We start from the raw sequence: 19,999 nt of genomic DNA, 5'->3' as shown, positions 1-19,999 counted from the left end.
CTGGATGAGAGTTTACCAGCCAAAGTAGGCTACTCTCATCCCGTGCCTTTGATCACAGACAGAAACATCCTCCCATCCTGCCCTCTCCCTTGCTCCTCATCTCTGCCTGGGCAGACATCCTTCACCTTTTCTTAACCGAAGCCCCCTGGAACGATGAAACAATGTCAGATCTTGCACTCACATTCCCAGAGCAGGGGCGGGGAACCTCTAGCCTCCAGGCCAAATGTGGCCCTTGAGGTCCTCAGGTGTGGCCCTTTCATTCATTTGGCATTCAGTCACAGGGCTGCACCTGAGGACCTAGAGGGCCACATGTTGTTCTGTGAAGTTTGGATTTAGTCATGGGGCTGCACTTGAGGACCTAGAGGGTGACCTCGAGGCCACAGGTTCCCCACCTCTGGCCTGGTCTTCTTTTACCCCATTTTCATGGTGTTTTAAACAAACCTGAATAAATTAAGCACTGGAATCTTTAATGCTAATAAAGCGATTTAGCCTGTCTCTGAAAATCACTCTGTTCTTTTTTTTTTAAATCAATTTGTTTCAGCTCTTATAAGCTTTCTGAGGGCAAGGACTGCATATCTTTTTCTTATTTGCCTCTCCAGGGCTTAGCACAATGCTAGACACAAAGTACATACTTTATTGTTGCTGTTATTTAGTTGAGAAGTCATGCCCTACTTTTTGTGACCCCATTTGGGGTTTTCTTGGCAGAAATCCTGGAGTGATTTTCCCTTTCCTTCTCCAGCTTATTTTACAGATGAGGAAACTGAGGCAAACAAGATTGAGTGACTTGCCCAGGGTCATACATCCAAAGCTAGATTTGAACCCACGTCCTCCTGACTCAGAGTCCAGCATTACATTCATTACACTACCTTGCTGCCTCTAGATGCTTAATAGATGTCTATTAACTATTGACAAGGCAGCTCTAGTCAAATAGTCTACTATGTGTCAGGTGCTAGAGATTCAAAGACAAAAAATATCCCTGCCTTTGAGGGGCTTACGCTCTTTTGACCAAGAAATGTGGGCAAAGAGGCTTACATGTAGGTCATCTTCTTCAGGCTTTACAACAACCCCATGAGGTTGGTATTGCAGACTTTACAGAGGAGGACTTACAGGATCACAAATTTGCAGCTAGAAATGACCTTAGGGGTCCTCAAGGCCGTCTGAACACCTGCACCTTACAGATGAGGAAACTGAAGCACAGAGAGGTAAGTGACTTGCTAGGGTGACAGAGCTAGGAAGCACATGAAGCAGGCTTTGAACCAAGGTTTTCCTGACTCTGAGTCCAGTGCCCTATACATTATACCAAGATCAGAGAGGTTGTGATAACAACCACACTGGCATATCCAGAATGGCTGCTAGTACAGGCTCTCTTATCTGCTTCACTAAGGAAAGATAGCTGTTTCAGGGGTCAATAATCTTTCTTTTTTAATCACATAAAACACAAACACAGGAAATACAGAAAAGAGAAATAAAGACCAACAGACAGGGCTCTACTGCCTGAATCAAAGTTTTACATCCACCACTGAATGGAGACAGCCTTTACCTCTGAGGAGTCGGGCACCTCTGAACATACGGCCACTCAGAGTCTCAACCAGGGAATCACAACATCTTTCTCATAAGAGAGCCCCCAAAGCTCACCTCTCACAATATATACTCTTTCAGCTAAAAGGCTCAGAGCCAGAAGGCATCACAACATACTCATTGCCTAATTAGCTTATTAACAAAAGGTGCGCAAGCCTTCCTGCAAGCAAGCAAGCTTCCCTTAATGGGCTCCATGTGAGGCCTATTAATGGGCTTCTTACACCTCCCCCCTTAACATTACAGAGGTTCAAGTGGTTTCTTCATGGTAACAAAACATGCCGGGAGAGGGAGGATTTGAATCTAGAGCTCATTTGAAAAGCCAAGGGCTGCACACTGTCTACTCCCCTACCATATCTTTATTTTAACCTTTTCTTGCCCTTCTTTTTATCAAATGCCTCTCAAAGGAGATGTTACAAGTGGGAGGACCACATTCTAATTCAGAGTCAGTGTGGTGGGAGCCACATCTACTGCACACAGGCTGAGCTAGTTTTTCCTTTAGAAAGGAACTAAGGCTTAAACCATTAACATAACTTCCTGCTCATCCAGAAACAAAAGACAACACGTTAATAGTCAACCTTGACATATGCTGCTGACCCAACTGCCCTTGTGGCAAATGTGGAAAGCTGTGGCCAACCGAATCAATGGTGTATCCTTTTGACTATCCTTTTCATGCTACTGTGATGTTAATCTCCTTTTGCTACCTTCTGAGTTTCTTATTTATTTCAATCCTGAAGTCTCCCAGATAAGCCAGGATAGACTTTGTTTGGAGCATTTGTTGGCAGGATTGGATTGGAATGACTTTGCAAATGGCTTCACGGTCAAAGTGAGGGAACAGCAACTTGTGTGATTGGAAGCTACGGTTTAGGAACTTTTCACCTGTGGTCCCAGAGCTTCTGACAGTACTGCAGGCTACATACCTCAAGTCCCGCCCATAGGACAGGGACGAGGACCCAGTGACCTGTTGGGATTAGGAAGTAAACTGTGCATGAGCATTAAGAAACTAGAGACAGATGGGAATGTGCTCTGAGTCTTTAAAAGAACCATGTCTGGAAGATGGTAAATATTGTAAAATGCTGTTTGTCAAGTTTGCATAACCTTGTATCTAGGAGTGATTGTGACCTCTAAGCCCATCAGCTATGGTAGGCCTGGACACTTCCTAAACTAAAGACTTAAATTTCAATATTGTTTAAAAATCAATCTTGCTACAAATGACTCCAACCCATGAAAGGTTAAAAGCCTACCAGAAATTTCATCATTTGCAACATGGCCCTGAAATTCTTGGTTCCCAACCATCACAGCTTTACATTGGAAATCTCATTGTGAATTTTAACATTTGGCATCACCCACCATGTGGAACAGATCATTAAGATCTAGGACTTGGTCCTTCTAAAAGGGAATGCAAAGTGTGTATAACATAAAGGCAGAATTCATGATTTCAAAGAAAATCATAAATACGACTGAATGATTCAGAACCGCAGGATATAAGGAATTAGAGCTCTAAGTGGCAGGCAGAGGAATTAAAGCATTTATTCAAGCTCCAAAGTAGCAGACCCACGGACCAGTGTCCCCAATTCGACATCCTGGCCAAAAGCTTCTAGGCCCAACAAGTCCACCTCACAAAAGTAACCACAAGGTTACAGAAAAACATTATGACAGTAAGCCAAATCATATTCGTGCTCCCCCCCAATGCTAGGGCCCTCCAGTATGAAGATTACCCACTGGCCTCAAGCCCTTGCTCAGCATTCTCCAGTCTGCATGCAGGTCAGTCCTGCTCTCAGTAGTGTCTGCTGCTTCAGCTGCGGCTTCTGCTGCTGCTGCTTCTCCTTCTCTTGCCACCACCACGTCTCTATCTCCAAGCTGTTCTCTCTTTTTATACAGTTGTTAGACATCATCCAATTGGCTAGAACATCATCTGAGCAACCAGAACCCAGGTGCCCACTACTGGCTCTGGTCCCAGTAGCTCCCCCCAAGACCCTGGGGGCCTCATTCCCACAGAGCTAGGGGTTTGGGGCCTACTTGGGAGAAAGTTATAATCAGACCTCCCCTCATGGGCCCCACCTAGAGCATCACCTGAAGGCTATTCAAATGGGAGGGGAAAGATCTTCTCATTTACTGATTGGCTTAACAGTGTGCTATTCTGGTTTCCATCCTTCTCCATATTTGGTCGCTCGTTCCTTTAGGGTGCCATTATGTTGTTCATTGACTTTCTGGGTTTTTTGTTTGTTTGTTTGTTTTTATTTTCATTAAACTCCTTCCCCAATGCTGCCAATGTCAGCCTTCTGGAAATCTGGAGCTCCAGGTTAATCCTAAGGCCATTGTGAAAGGCCTCCTAGAAGAAGCCTATGATGTTAGCATAGCAACGGTATCAGAATGGGGAGTTGAATGTTGAACTCCAACATTCCATTTGAAACCAGGGCGCCCCTTTAGTTTTACATGCAGTTGTTATGATGCTGTGGCAAAATGTACACTGGGAAGACCTCTTTCCAGCATGAACCTTAATTTATTGTGCCATGCAGTACTGCCTCTATGATGCATGGGTGATACCTCTTGCATTTATGAGAAACTCGGGGCATTTGGGAGGTTAAAATATTAAAACCTCTATCAATGCTTATTGGTATAATATATTTTCCCTAGATATGTCTCACTTTCCAGAGTCATTTTATTAGTATCCTTAGGCAAATAAACAATTTTTTTTTACAGCCTATGTGTACTGGGGCTGTCACTAATTTTGTGCCATGTTTCAAAATTGAACTGGAAAAATATTTTTCTCATAAAATTTAAGCTTTAAGCTCAGAGACTCTAAAAGAAAAATCTCCTCTAAGTTTTTGTTTGATTATATTCTTAGAAAGATGAGTTTATTAATCCTGAAGTAAAATGTGCTCTCTCTATTTTCAAACCATTAGGGTCACAGAGTGTTTGGAGCTTGAAGAGAATTTATAGATCACTTCATCCAGCCTTCCATTTTACAGATTAAGAAACTCAACTGAACTCAATTCAACAAACATTTATCAAGTGTTTTCCATATGGAAGGCACTGCATCAGTCATTGGGGATGCAAAAACAAAAAAAGGTATAGACCATGCCCTCAAGGAACTTCAATTATACTGGGGAGGGGCTGGGGTAGGGAAAAGGACACACCATGTACACAGATAAACTAAATATATAAAATGTATACAATGTCTTGTGTAGGGGAGGATTTCATACCCTGCCCCCAAGTGCATTTGATGTAATGACAGAGAAAATAAGATATTGATATGTTAATATGGTGTTAACACCTCCTAGGGATCCCTTTAGGAGATGTTATTGAAATTAATTAAAGGTACAATCTCATTGGGGAAATAAAAAGTGGACATAACTTTGGAGGGCTTTAAATGGCTAGGCCCTAAGAACAACTTGAGATTTTCAGGGTATATAGATTCTGGAGTTTTTTGTGGAGTACATCCCTTAAGGCCCGGAGGGCATTTCTGTCTTTTCTCTTTTTTATTATCTATGATGTCTAGTAGCTACTGGCCCAGAGGGAGATAACCCATTCAACCGTTTAAGAGTTCATCAATTCAAGAGAGTTTGAGGCACAGTAGAGGGAGCAGAGTTATATACTCCAGATCAATATCCTTACAGGCAGGTGCTTGAGACCAGAAGCAGTTTTGAGGAAAGGAGCCCCTGGCAGCAGAGAAGAGAGCTGACTATGGACTCAAGAGAGAACTAGCCCTGGCAACTGAGAGCTTTGGAGAGGAAGAGACCCTGGGATCCCTTCTCAGTCACCCTTCCAGCAGAGATGCTATAGTTAAAGGGTGTTGCATAAGGGCTTTATGACAGGAAAAGCAACTTTTGGGTCCTGTGATACCTTCACATGGAGTTATGGTTTCCCTTGGTCATGTGAGTCTCCTGTGCCTCATTACTACTGTACTCTAAATTTGACATTATGAACTTTTGTGGGGGAATTTATCTCAGCTTATATGGGGGTGGGCGGGTAATTTTCTAGCTACTGTTTTTAATTATGCCATCTTCAGAGATGCCTTTCCTTGCTAAGAGCTGGTTATATCTACTGTCTTATGATTCATAGGAAACACACTAGTAGAGTCTAATGAGCAATAATGTTAGAAGTGATTAGTGTTGGAGTACTTCTGGATCCCAAGGAAGCGAGTGACCTCTGGGGGCTCAGCCCAGACGGGGGTGCTGCACATGTAATTTGAAGAATGAAACAGAAAGATCACTAACAACTGAGACATCAAGAAATCACCATTGTGTCTAAATCTCTGAGCTGGGATTTGAATGAAACTAGAGATCTACGAAATATATGCAAGGAAAGAGTGTGTTCTGGGCCAGACTCAGCCAAGCAGGGAAGTGGAGGATGGAGTGCCATTTAGAGGAACAGCTGGAAATCGAGTTTGCCTGCAACAAGTGGGTGAAAGACGGTGTAAGATGAAATAAATATATGTAGATCCAAAGCTCCCATTGGTAGGCATATACCCCATGTAGCTAAAAACTAGGAAGGTTTCATATCAAAATATTGATGCAGAATTTATTATGGTAGCAAAGATCTGGAGACAAAAGAAGTGCCCATCAATTGAGGAATGACAGCAATTGGGGGCACACAAATGTATCAGAATTTTCTCATGCTATAAATAAAGAGGAATATGAACAATTCAGAGAAACATCGGAAGATACGGCAAAGGAGACAGTCAAGTAAGCAAAATCAGGGAAATGATATACTACACTGCAACAGTGTAAATGGGGGAAAAACCCAATAAAACGAAATGGCACATTTTGTAACTGAAATGACTAAGCCGATAGCCAGAGAGGAGTTGAGAGAATGCACCATGTATACTATCAGACACAGTGGATGGGTCACTTTGGTTGAACTGCTATTTTTTTCTTTCTTTTTAAAAATTTTCTTACCAGGAAAGGCTCAGGGGGTGGGAAAGGGTTATATTCAGAAATAAATGCGATGTAAAACCAAAATGCATGATTAAAAATAAATAATACTGTAGAGGTAAGAGGGAGCCAGATTGAGGAGGGCTTACACAGTGGTGTGCTGGAGCCAGCACATACCAGGTTAGAGAGCCTATGGTTAAATCTTCAGTGTGAGCATTTACACCTCAAAAATCACCTAAGAATACAAATTAGGATTATTGTTTTGTTGATTGTCTAGACTTAAGGGAGTAATGCAGAAAATGTTAACACCAATTAAACTTAAAAGCCTATTGGACTTTTCAGAGGGACAGTTGTTAAACATTCACCGGCACACCCCTGGCTTTCCATCCTGGGCTGAAGAAACCAAGACCAGCAGAGAGAAGAGGGCTTTCCCAAGATTGCACAATAAGTCTGGCGGGAAAATGACCATCATAATTATTGACACAGCCATGGAAACAAGCACTTGTTCACACTTCTTCTTTATAGTGGGGGTGGGGGACTGGCTCATAAATGCTGGGAATCAGATTGCACTAACAAGGGGCCACAGCCTTTCCTTACCTTCTATCCTCGCCCCCCCACAAACGGAACTTTAATACCGAAACCATTGTACTGATTGGCAGGCATCTATGTCCACATTTTTCATAATTCGCTCAGTTGATATTCAAGTGACGAGGAAAGCTTGTTGGCCAGGCTGTGAAGAGAAGGTGGAAGGACAGACCCTGTCAGTGCATCAGGACCTAGAGAAGTGGTGGACAAGCCCACATCTGCAATACCCTGTGCCCAGAATCATGCAGGCCAGACCAAAACAAAATGGCAGCTGTGTGGCCTTCTTAGGGCATGTGACAAGGGCCAGAACCATCCTATGTGACCGTTTGCAGATCTTGAGTGCTTTAGAAAGGTGGGTTATTACTGTGTGCTGGGGAATACTAGCACCAGGACTGAAACAATGCATACTCACAGGGTGCTTCCATTCTAATGGGGTGCAACAAATACGCATGAAATGACTTAGCCCTTTGAGGATGACAAAGTACTTCACAGATATCACCCTGTTTTATCCCCAAACAGCCCTGGGTGGTAGGTGGTGTTATTACTCCTATCATCAATCGCTGGCTGCATCATCTTCAACTTCATCTTCATTTCACAGACTGTCTCTCGCCTTGTTTTGTATCTCCAGCACTTATGGCTTAATAAATGTTTACTGAATGAATTAAATGAGATGAGGAAACTGAGGCAGACAGAGATTAAGAGTCTTACCCAGAGTCACTCAGCTAGAAAGGTCTGAGGTCAAATTTGAACTCCGGTCTTCCTGACTCCACGCCCAGCTCTTTACCAGCAGGGCAAACTAGCAGCCTTAACATAAATGTAAATATATGTAAATACACATGCTGTGTTTATGCTATGTATGTATATGTAAATACATTTACATATACATACATAGCAGAAACACAATAATAAATGCAAACAGATACAAATGGTTAAATACAAGGGAGTTACAAGACATTAACTATATTAATATATTATATACACATACATAATTATATAGTTACAAAATATTAAAATATATGTAAATAGACAACATAAAAGTAGCATTAATAGATGCAAATGAATACAAAATATAATTGTATATAAACATAATTATATATTAAAATATATAAATTATTATATTATATTGTCAATTACATATTAAATTATATTATTTAAATATATTATATTAAAATATATGTAAATATGCAGCATAAAAATAACATCAATAAACAAAACAGATATAGTTAAATAGAGGGTAATATGAGAGGAAAGGAGAATGAATGGATGGATGGATGGATGAATGAATGAATGAATGCAAGAGTAGAACAAAAAACCAATGAAGAACTCCTCCTTCTGGTCTAACCTCGGCTCTCACACCTTCGGCTCTCACACCTCCGCCTCTTCTCCCCCTCCTCTGAGAACTTCCACGGCAGTGTCTGGGACCCTTACTGTCAATAAAGTTTCAGAGATTTAACAAAAATCCCAGCCTCCAGTCCCTCCTCCTCCTCCTCCCTGCGTCACAACAGCTCGCAGCCACGTCGCGGCGGCGCTGCGCAGGACCCGGAACCGAACGTCCTTGCCGTTGTCACACGTCACGAATGCGCAGACTGGCATCCGCACTGCCCAATCGGATTCGGCTCCAGCTCCGCGGCGGCGGCAGTCCCGCCCCGGCCTGCGCTGACGGGTCGCTCTGGGGTACGGCGACCCCGAGGGGCGGGGCTGGCCTCCGCGCTTGCGCCGAGCTGCAGCGTCTGAGCGGAGCCGGCCGTCTCCTCTCGCGTCCTCGGCCCGCCATGGCTCCCAAGGGTGGCCTCAAGCAGCAGTCGGAGGAGGACCTGCTCCTCCAGGACTTCAGCCGCAACCTCTCGGCCAAGTCGTCGGCGCTCTTTTTCGGGAATGCCTTCATTGTGTCGGCCATCCCCATCTGTGAGTAGGCCCTGAGCCGGCGGGCGGGCGGCTTGGGGACGTGGCAGGAGGGGGTGGAGCCGGGGGTGGCAGGCCCTCAGCAACCGTTATTGAGCACCTGCTGTATACCAAGGGCTGTGAGGTCATGAGATCAGACGAGAGAAAGAGAGAGAGAGAGAGAGAGAGAGAGAGAGAGACAATGTGCCTGTACACAGTAGGTGCACCATACGTGCGTGCTCCCTCCCCGTTACATTCTAGTCCGGCAGCAGTAACCTGTGTGTGCAGTCGGCACAAGTAAAGACAGCTGTATACCGAGCGCTGAGCCCGGAGGGAAGGACAACTTCATGCGGGGTGATGCCTCAGCTGGCACGGGGGCCCAGCCCTTGCAAAGACGTGGAGGGGGGCACAGAGAGGAGGTCAGCAGCGCCAGAGGGGCAGTTCGGTCCAGCGGGGCCGGACAGCCGGGTGGGAGCTTCAGAGCTGAGCAGGACAGCGAATGGGTGATTCTGGAGCCCGTCTGGAACCGGTGCAGGTGATGGAGAAGGGGGGGCTCCGTACGGACTGGAGCGGGCAGGCCCGCGGTGTAAGGGGGAGGTGACCAGGGCTGAGGCAGGGTGACCAGAGGAAGGGGGTCCAGTGGAAGAAGAGGCAACCGTTTATTTAGCACCTGCTGCGGGCCTGGAGGTCTTTCTACCCTTCCTCTACCTCATTTTCCCCCCTTGTAAAATGAGGTGGGCTGGGGGCTTCCGGGGATCCTCCCAGCCACTCTTTGGTGGATCCGCAACATAAACACGCGGAATGACCGCCCTTTGGCCAGTGGGGACCCCAGGCTTCCCCCGCTGGGCAGAGGCCTTGGTGGGAGCCGTGAGATCCGAGGGGCCGTGGGAGGTAACCGAGCTGGACTGGTCAGGCCTGTTCTTTAGGAGCAGCAGGCTTGCCCCCGGTTCAGAGGCCCTATGGAGACTTGAAGCCCGGAGATCTCAGGGAGGACCTGGTGAGAGAAATGAATGGAAACTGACTAGACGGCATCGGATTGGAAGATTGGATGGGGGAGGGGAGAAGGGATGGAGCTGATTGGATGATTGAATGGGGGAGGGGAGAAGGGATGCAGCGGGTTGTATGAAATGGGGTCATGAAGAGGAATGGGGCTGTGATTGTGTGTCTCTGTGTGAGCGTGGGTCTGGGGTGGAGCAGGAAGATCCTGCCTTCTCGCGTTGAGACACCAACCATTCAGGGGCATTCGGCCATGCTGGGAGGAACTCAGGACCCCAGGAGCTGCCTGGGCCGGACCTGGGATTGTTGGTGGGAGGTGGGGGCATTGAGGCTGCGGAAGAGATTGATTCAATTCAGTGAGTTTATTAAGCACCTAGTATGTGTCAGGCACCGTGCTAAGCACTGGAGATCCAAATTGAAGCACAGGACAGGGCCTGCCCTCAAGGAGCTTACAGTCTAATGGGAGATGAGAGAGCTAGAGGTCTTCTCATCTGCCTCTCTCATTCCACAGGTGAACAATCAGAGGCCCAGGGAAGGGACAGGGCCAACACTCAGGAAAGTCCAGGGCTGTGGCACCACGGTGTCCTTTCTGCACTGTATGATGGAGCTCCTGGAGGAACGAACGGCCTGGCCTAGTCTACCCGTCAGTTCTGTTAGTGACCACTGGGGCTCCAGCCTCAGCCTGTGGACTCCCAGGCCAGTGGTCTTTCCACCACTCTCTTCTTATAGGCAGGTTAAGAGCTGGACCAGATGGTCTCTTTGGCCCCTCCCAGCTTTAACATTCAATGATCTGCTGTTAACTGGTGCCATTCTCATGGGGTCTGCATCTCTGTACGGACCAGCCTTTGTGGGGAAAGGCTGGTTTCTGGCCTGCCCCCCTCTCCAGAGGGCTTTTTCCTAACCTCTTGTTCCCCAGTGCCCCTCTCCTTTTTTAAAGAAAAATGTTGCCGTCTGGCTTTATTAAAGCTCCAGCTTTTTTGTTCTTTGACCAGTGCCTTTCCTGACGTTAGTACTGTTGCACTTCACAACTCCCACTGAGGGAGGTTAAGGTCCCCGTCTCCCTCGTTTTTTCCTTTTCTTTTTTTCTCTTATTATTATGAACTTGACACACATCAGTGAATATGAACATTTCCGTATACAAAGAAACCATAAATTACTGTTATATGCAACTTGTAAAAAAGTATGTATTAAATTTAACATGATAGTTCTAACACTTCCCTGCTTGTCTGTGATCCGTTTTGAACATCTTTTCCCCGTCTTCTTTACTCCTTTTGTTCAGTATCACTATCCACATTCCTCCATAATTCTCCCTCTCCTTAAAATAAAATCCCTCTCTTATAACAAATATGTATAGTAAAGCAAAGACAAATTCACTCATCTTTTCAAAAGGCAGAGAGGAGGAGGGAGAGAACTCAGGCATGGCTAACATCAAATGTACTTTTTCCTTTTGTAAACATGGACAAAAAAAACCCAAGTAAACCTAGCTCCTTGTTCCTTGTCCGAGGTCAAGTAGCCAATTAGTAACAGCAGACCCAGGCTCTCTGTTCTGTCAGATGGATCCACAATATGACCATCTTTGGGGTTTGGGGGAGTCGGGGCCGAGTTGTCCTTTTTGTTCTGCCTTGGAGATGTCCCAGCTTTGGAGTCAGGAGAGCTGTGTTCCCCCTTGGGCTCTGCCCCTTACTGATGCGGGGGTGGGAGTGGGGGCAGGCTTGGCTTCCCAGTCACAGGACCTTGGTTTCAGTCCCGGTCCTGTTGCTTATTCCCTGGTGACTTCGGGCCGGATGTGGCTCTTTTTTTCTGGGCCTCAGCGTTCTCATCTGTATATTGAAGGCTTGGGCCAGATGATGGCCGAGGTTCTTTCCTGCTCTGACCCTTGGTTCCCAGGTTCCTACATTGCCTCGGTTCTGTCATCTTTAAAATGATGAAGTTGGAAAGATCACAGTTCATCCCTAAGTTCTGTGATTCTTAGCTGGGCAAGTCACCCCAAATGTTCCCTTCTTTATAAAATAGTTGTAATAGTCAGTACTGTCCTCCTTGTTGCAAGGAAAGCATTTTGTCACCTCAGCGGGCATAGAAATGGCAGCTGTTTGGGCTTTCTGGTCCCAAATGAGTGAGTCAGAGCTCCTTGGCCTCCTCCATGTGTGGACTTCAGTCTTGGGGCACCCTTGCTTTTGGCAGCGTGTGGGTCCAGGCTTCTGGGGGGCTTTGCCAAACCCTAGTTAATACAGGGTGAGCCAAAGGTCTTAGTGCAGTTAGTTCTAAGCTTTGATAACCCCAGGAGTGTAAGTGCTGCACATTTAAAAAAAAACAACATTTGAAAGATTAACTTTTAAATTTAAAAATGTTTCTTATTAAAGTTCAGCATAACGATCTCTAGCCAATTTTCAGATTTGGTAAGAACTTTCATCAGCCGCTGCTGCTTCGTGACTGAACGGGTTGTGTTTACAATACTAGCCTTAAGGTCATCCAGAGTATGACATTGTGATGCACATGTGTCTGTTTTGACACAATCCCACAAGAAAAAGTCTAATGGGGACTGAGGTGGCCAGGCAAGAGGACCTTCGGTATAAACCCTAAGGTCTGAGAAAGTGTCATTCAGAAACACACGCAGCATAATGATGGAGTGTACCATCTTCTAAAAATTAAAATTAAAAATTTAGCATTCAAAGTTCACCAAATGAAGTATAAAAGAAATTGTAATAAACTTTCATTTGATGATTTTTGTAACTTTGTAGTGTTTGTACTTCGGAAGCTGCACTAAGATTTTTGGGGCACTGTGTATATAGGCATCTTGTTTACTCCACAGTCTGTGCCTGGAGCCTAGGTCACAGTCACTCACACCGGAACTTTGTCCATTGCAGGGCTCTACTGGCGAATATGGCACATGGACCTCGTGCAGTCTGCGGTCCTCTACAGCGTCATGACCCTGGTCAGCACTTACCTGGTAGCTTTCGCATACAAGAACGTCAAGTTTGTCCTTAAACACAAGTAAGTACTTTGCAGATGAAGGTTTATTCAGTTTTTAAAAAAAAATGTAAATTAAAATAAATTAGTAATTTTTAAAATTAATCAATTCTTTAAATTAATAACAATTAAAAAAATTAAGTTTGTCTCTTTTTAACCATTGAAAGCTTCTTAGGATTTTTTCCCTAGTAGTGTTTTATTTTGGCTGGTGGCATGGTCCTTTTGAGTTGGTTATAGATCTTATTGAAAATCTGACCCTGAGATTGAGAAGTCTAAACACTAGGCTGGGGATCATTCCAAGGTGGGGATGAGAGCCTTGGAATGTTCTTCTTTCAGTTGTGAGACTTTTCAGAAAAACACCCCTTCCAAAAACCAAGAACAACTCCAAAGGCTCCCCCGTCCCAGTTAAATGGACTTAATTTCTGACATAGTTGTTGCATTTTTGTATGTAAATACACATCCTTAGAGAATATCATCCATTATGAGAAATGGCAGAGTGGGAAAAAATTAATTACTGCCTTTTACTGACTCTCCTGACATTTTCGACTCTTACATGCCTTCAAATTTAGTATACTATTAGGAAAAATTAAGTAATTTTTATTTCTCTTCTTAAAATGACTGTCTGTCTCAGTGGACCTCAGGAGTACTTAAAGCTTAGTTGATGCTCAGTTAAAACCAAAGATGACTCATCTTATGTCTCTCCCTCGTACATCTGACATTGATTTACTGAAGCAGTACAGGACCTGGCCTGGGGTCTCATCTCAGCTCTACTAGCTCGTAGTCATAGAACATCAGGCAAGTCAGTAAATCTCTGTTTCCTCACCTTTAAAATGAGGAAGGGGTTGGACAGGATGGGCTACAAGCTCCCTGCAGCTCAAGTTCTGTGAATTGAGGAATCTTGTGAACTTGTGATAGCTCTTTTAGCAACAGACCCTCAGGACATCCTTGGAAATCTTGACTGAGGACGCACCGAGGTGGGCTGACTCGCTCTCTCTCCCTTTATACCACCCCTACTAGTACAGACAGGCCTTCATTCCTCCAACCCCAGGTCTGTAACTGGTCTATCCCTAACCTAATTCACCCGCTGTAAAGCTCCTGGAGTAGTCTTTCTTGGTTGCCAGTGGTATCCCAGCATCTCCCTCTATTTGCTCACTCCCAGGGCTGGGAGAGCATCACTCTGCTGGGCCCCTCCAGGCTTATCTTTGTTCCATCCTCGTTCCCTGCACCTCCACTTCCTGGCTTTCTTAGTTTGTGTCAAGTATTTCTTCAAGACTTGGCCGGAAACTGGACTGGCAGTGTCACGGAGTCACATTTGCATCCACAGTGGTGCTGCTGAGGTCCAGACCTGTGCTTTGTTGCCTCCAGATGTATGCCATGCACTTCTGAGAGCAACAATCAAGTTGTGGCTTTGGGAATTCCCCCCAGTGTCCAGTTCAGTCTTTTGGGTTCTCCAGGTGCCCAGCACCATCTTGTTGATTGAGCCAGGAGATTCTCCTGCTTGCAGTGGTGACTGTCTTAGTCCAGTTTGGGATTTAATGTCCATTTTGTTCAGGTCAGCAAGTCAGCGAGCACGGGCTTCATGTGCCATGCACCGTGCTAAGCATTTTAGAACCAATTTTGGTGCAAAGGCCCGTAACAATGGTGAGATGAGCTCCTGGATGAGTTCTAGTATGTTTTAGAGGACCTTGGACTTAATAAATTTCCTGGCCCAATTTCCCTGCCTTCAGGAAGTTGAACGTGTGCATCTTTTGGACAGATGGTTGCCCGTGTTATTGAACATTCTCCAAGGTTAGGTTCTCTCTTGGTAGGTCATTCCATTACCCTGATGGTCAATAGGATACTTTTACTCAACTAAATCTCTCCTTTACCTTAAATCTTTCTTTTACTCTTTTTCTTTCTCTCTTTCTCTCCCTTTCTTTCTCCCTTCCTTCCTTCCTCCCTCCCTCTCTTTCTTTCTTTCTTTTCCTACCTACCTTCCTTCCTTCCTTCCTCCCTTCATCCCTCCCTCCCTTCCTTCCTCCCCCCTTCCCTCCAATTCACCTTCTCAGTAGTTTGTTTTCCTTTAGTTGCCTTTGTTGTTGTTGAGTCATTTCAGTTGTATCCGACACTCAGTGACCTTATTTGGGTTTTCTTGGCAGATGTACTGGCTTGGTTTGTCGTTTCCTTCTCCAGCTCATTTGACAGATGAGGAGCTGAACTGAATAGGGTTAAGTGACTTAACCAGGGTCACATAGCTAGTAAGTGTCAGAGGCTGGATTTGAACTCAGGAGGAGGAGTCTTCCTGACTCTAGGACCAGCACTCTACCCACTGCAACACCTAGCTGTCTATGTTAAATAGCCCAGTTCCTTTCATCTTCCCTAACTGGACTTATTTTTTTTTACTTTGAATCTCTGGAGACTCTATTTTTCTATATCTCTTTTTTTGATGTATAAATCTGGTTTTATTCAAAGCTTAGGGGAAAGATTACTTTCACAGACCCAACAAGGTATATTTCATCAGTACTAGACTGGTGTTTTCTACAGTGACTTATATATTCAGCTTTGGGTCACCTCTCCATTTCTTCCTGGTGCCTAGCACGCTCCCCTCCCCCAGCTCCTTCTCCTCCCTTGTTTTTTTTCCTCTCTGTCTTTACCAAGTCAATCTTCCTTATGTTTGTATGACTTTGGGTCCTTAAATGGCACTGTATTGCACTTCTTGATTTTCATTTTAAGTCTTTGTATCCGGACTCTAGTGTAGAGCCTTGCACAGAGTTAGCATTTAATGAATGTTTGTTGGATTGACGTGGCTTCTGTTAGGACTGTTTTTCTAATTTGTCGAGTCATTTTGAATGTCATTCCTGCCTTTCACTTGCAGCTTTATTTATCTGAGTCCTCCCTCTTTCATTTTCTTTGCCCTGGGACAGGCTGCTGATCTGAGGCAGGGATCATGTCTTATTTATCTCTGCATTACCTCCCTCTCCCCTCTGTGTTTCAAATCGAGTTTTGTACAGAGTGGCTGCTTTAATGTTTGTAGGATGGTCCTGGTCTCTGTGGTGACCCTGTGGCACCTTCAGTGTCCTCTTGGGTCCGTGCCTCCCTGCTTTCATGAGATCGCCATTCAGTGTCCATTCCTAATTGTTATTTAGACCAATGGATGTGATGTTATCTCCCCTTGTCCATGTGGTATGCCACAGGAAGAAGCAAATATATCTGGAATCGTACTGGCTGCCCTTTAACTATTGGTAAGGCAGGGGATTTTGGTGCCTTTTATTTATTAGTCAAATGAAGAGAATTTGAGGTGTCAGCTTGCCATTTTAGGTAAAAGTGGTAAATGGAATTGGCATTGATTGAAAGCTGTGCTTATGACTTTGCATTTATAGATTTATTGAATGTCTAAACTTTGGTACATTTTCTGTTCTTTAAATAACCCAAACCAAATCACTATTACAGCTTTGGAAAGTACCTTGGCAGTGTGGTCACTTGGCTTGCCTCTGGCCTAGGCCAGATCATGTTTTTAAATGATAAATTTGTGGCCTGAGGTCCAGCTTCTTTTCTAATATAGAGTATCCCACAGCTGCCAAAGCTAACTGTGAGGACAGATTTGTTTCTAGAAGGGTGTTTGTACCCAGAGCTTGTGAAAATTATGCATGTTTCCCCCTCCAGGGTGGCCCAGAAGAGAGAGGATGCTGTCTCCAAAGAAGTGACTCGGAAACTTTCTGAGGCTGACAACAGGAAGATGTCTCGGAAGGAGAAAGACGAAAGGTAGGTAGGGTTTCTTAACTAAAGGCTTCGTGATTTTAACAAAGACGTAAAGGTACTTTGGGAAAATGATCTGTGCTTTAGATTTTAAAATTTCTAACAAAGGGAGGTGTGGAGGTTTTCTGTGTGGGGACCCTGAGCGAGGCACGTGGCCTCTCCCAAGCCCTTTTCTCATTTCCTTCTCTGTAAGAAACATGGTTGAGACTAGATGTCCCCCCAGTTCTTTCCAGTCTGAAATGCTCTGCTCTCTCCCAGCCAGCTTGTGGTTGTCTCTGTGCGCACGGGGAATGGGGAGATGGTGCCTGCTCTGCCTCCCCCTGGCTTGGCCAGAGCTGCCGATAAGCAGTGGGGCCCATTGGGCGCGCTGTCTCCCCCTTCTCCTGCCAACTTCTGATTTAGCTAACAACAGCGTGCTGCCAAAAGTGTGAGTAGCAGAAGGGGGGAAGAGGTCTGGATAAATCAGTCCCTGGATAACGAAGTTAACTGCCTAAGAGACGCCAGATGGTCTAGAGGAGAGAGGATTTATTTCTGTACTTCCTCGGCCCCCAACGCAGGAAATGCTCCCCCACCCCTCACCCCATACAGGTTTGGAGAGTTGAGTGGGGTAGGTGTGTGCCGTTCTGATCCCCTCCTTATCTCCCTGCCTCTTACTGCTGCCAGAGGTCCAGGATCCAGAGCAACCCTTCCCTGTCTCTCCAGCTTAGGCACATGGCTTCTGTCTCCACCTTCAGGACCTTTGCATGAGCTGCCCCTCAGTCCTGGAAGGCCCTCCTTCCTCACCTTTCTAGTTGCCTTTCCTAAAGTATAAGCCTTTCCGGACCCCTTCCCCACCAGAATCACTTTGTGTAGAGGTGGTCTCCCCCAAGAAAATGTAAAGTCAATGAGGGCAAGAACAGCTTCATGCTTCCTAAGTGCTGATGATTGACTGGCCCAGCCCCTACTAGCCAGAACAGTAAGGCATGGCCTCCTGTGCAGCATATGTACCCCTCCAGACTGTCAGTTCCTTGATGGCACGGTGCCTGCCCTCTGTGGTAGAAAAAAGGACACTCTGCCGCTTCTTATCCCCTGGCCAGCATAGACATCACCTCTCTGTCTTCCTCCCTCCATCCCCCCGGCCCATCTGGAATCCTCCCCTTGCCCCCACCCCAAGGCCCCAGCATCCCTATTCCACTCGCTTGGAGCCTTGATGTTGCCTTCTCTAACTCTGCAGAATCCTGTGGAAGAAGAATGAAGTGGCTGACTATGAAGCTACCACCTTCTCCATCTTCTACAATAACACCCTTTTCCTGGTCTTGGTCATTGTCGCTTCTTTCTTTATTCTGAAGAACTTCAATCCGACAGTGTATCCTTTGAGCTGCTCAGGACCTTCCCGTTCTTGGGCTTGTGTGTGGGGGTGTGAAGGATCCCCTGAGGAGGAAGAACTCCTCGGTGAGGTATTGGGGCTAGATTAGACAGTCCTTCCAGCTCGAGTTCTGTGGTTTAATGAGAAGAATCAATACCGAAAATGTGCCAGGGGATTCCCATTTCCTCAGGAATGTGTAACACGATTTTGAAACTGAGGCGTGCTTGTTACCTTGGCTATCTGGGAGCTCCAGATTGTCCGGCCCAGGAACCCTGCCGGTATTTTCAGGCTTTGAGATTGGCCAGGCCGCAAGGGCTTTGGAAGAGGCCCATGTCATAGTCCCATGCAGTGCCCCAAGCTGTCAGGTTTTGTTTCATGTTACAATGGAACCATTGAGCAGGAAAAATGTCTTGTTTACTAACTTATTAAAAGTATTGTCCAGGAGTGTGTGCTTAAGTTATGCTGTCAAAGAGGGACAGAGCCATTTAGCCAGCCATAGCCTTGGGGGAATACCCAAGGGGCTCGGAGACCAAAACCTCTGAGAGGCCCCAGGGGCTGGGGGAGAGCCCGGGGGGCCAGGGGAGGGGTGGAACAGGGGACCACCCTGGGGGCTGCCAGCATCCTTGACTCCTGGAGAAGACCAGTTGTCTCCTCCCTTCACACTTGCCCTAGTACTTAACGAACTGTTTCTTTTGTGCAGTTTGGTGAATCAGTGGCCATCCTTATCTTCCAGACTTTCTTTAAGGTGACAGCAGTGTTTCTGCTGATGTTTCTCATTCCTGGCAGACTTCTGCCTTGGGAATTTGTTTCTAGTCTGCCTGCTGCAGATTCTTGTGATTAAACTATGGGGAGAAGCTCCTCTGCTTCAGGCCTGGTGTGATTGGAGGGTTGAATTGTTCCTTAACAATGAACCCTTTTCAGGAACTATATCTTATCCATAAGTGCCTCGTCAGGCCTGATTGCTCTGCTGTCCACTGGCTCCAAGTAAATGAAGAGGAAGACTTTTCTTTGTAGGGGTGGGCTGTGGGAGGCAGAAGGGGAGGGACACACAGGGACTGGTTTTTATAGTCAAATTTAACAGGTTTTGGGTGTGTTTTTTTAAACTAAGAAAATGTAAAATAACCTTTGTTTTTTTGGGCTCCTTTTGACAGATTGTTAAAATAAATAAATTGACCAGAAAACTCGGTGTCCCAGAACATTTATTAAACAGCAAAGAGTACTTTGTAATAAGCTCAAATCACATTTGAGTAGAAAAGAACTTGTTTCCTTGACCTGTCAAAGGTCACAGTAACCTGAGCTGTTCTGTTGTTTTTATAAAAGCAAGAAATTAATAACTGGTTCTCTGTGTTCCCAGTAGAAAATTATAATTTTTTTAACAGCAAATACCAAAATGAAGTATGTTTTTCTTTCTTAGTTTCGTCAGCAGTCTTATTTGTACTTTTGTGCAACAGACCAAGAACTGTCCCAAATTTAGAGTTTGAAATGTTTCATTTAAAAAGGAGCTTGGACACCCAAATTTTTTCATGGGGGAAAGCTATAATTTCAAAAAATTGTTGTCTAAAGGGTATGATTACAAACACAGAGTTGTCCTGCCAGGCACATAAGGATATACTTTTAAATCCCTAGCTTTTTTATGATCTCAACAGTGTTAGTGCCATGTGGTCAGAAACTCGGTCATGCTGACCATGTCAGCCCTCTTGGTTCAGCTTCCTGGGCTTGAAATTTCATTGACATCCCTGGAGGCAAATGTGAACAGACTTCTCCACAGAATCCCAATGGCCTTTGAAAGTCCAAAGAAACCCTTGTGATCTCCATTAGGATTCTGAAAGTGGTGTGGAGAAGGATTCTTGTGGCTGACTTCTGGACCTGCCAGCTTATTTCCAGTGGGAGCTGTATCACTTTTGACTGACTGGCCAGTAATGGGACAATGGAGTCACTGATGCTGGTGCTTTCATAATCTGGTTAGCTTTTGCTCACCACATCTGGTAATTCTTTAAAGTCCTCAGTGCAAGTGGATCAGAAGAATGAAGCTTGTATA

At 45.3% G+C, this 19,999-nt stretch overlaps 1 protein-coding gene across 1 annotated transcript; it reads left to right on the top strand.

Annotated features, from left to right (window-relative positions):
* The first annotated feature begins 8,686 nt into the window (after positions 1–8,686).
* SSR3 (signal sequence receptor subunit 3) lies at positions 8,687–19,142 on the top strand. Its single transcript, XM_036758198.1, has 5 exons — positions 8,687–8,942; positions 12,779–12,905; positions 16,524–16,622; positions 17,830–17,961; positions 18,883–19,142. Exons 1-5 carry the CDS (start codon positions 8,810–8,812, stop codon positions 18,947–18,949), a joined length of 558 nt encoding a protein of 185 aa, XP_036614093.1. The 5' UTR covers positions 8,687–8,809; the 3' UTR covers positions 18,950–19,142.
* Positions 19,143–19,999: the final 857 nt, after the last annotated feature.

This window comes from Trichosurus vulpecula, chromosome 4 (assembly GCF_011100635.1).
Source record: "Trichosurus vulpecula isolate mTriVul1 chromosome 4, mTriVul1.pri, whole genome shotgun sequence".
NCBI lineage: Eukaryota > Metazoa > Chordata > Mammalia > Diprotodontia > Phalangeridae > Trichosurus > Trichosurus vulpecula.
Note: the sequence above shows the minus strand (reverse complement) of the source record. Positions and strands in the feature narration are given on the sequence as shown.

What these genes read in the sequence shown, in the direction of transcription:
- SSR3 (XM_036758198.1), top strand. Translation starts at nt 8,810, where the DNA reads ATGGCTCCCAAGGGTGGCCTCAAGCAGCAGTCGGAGGAGGACCTGCTC. An exon ending in TGTGTCGGCCATCCCCATCT is followed by an intron (nt 8,943 to 12,778) that starts GTGAGTAGGCCC and finishes TGTCCATTGCAG; the next exon opens with GGCTCTACTGGCGAATATGG. An exon ending in AAGTTTGTCCTTAAACACAA is followed by an intron (nt 12,906 to 16,523) that starts GTAAGTACTTTG and finishes TTCCCCCTCCAG; the next exon opens with GGTGGCCCAGAAGAGAGAGG.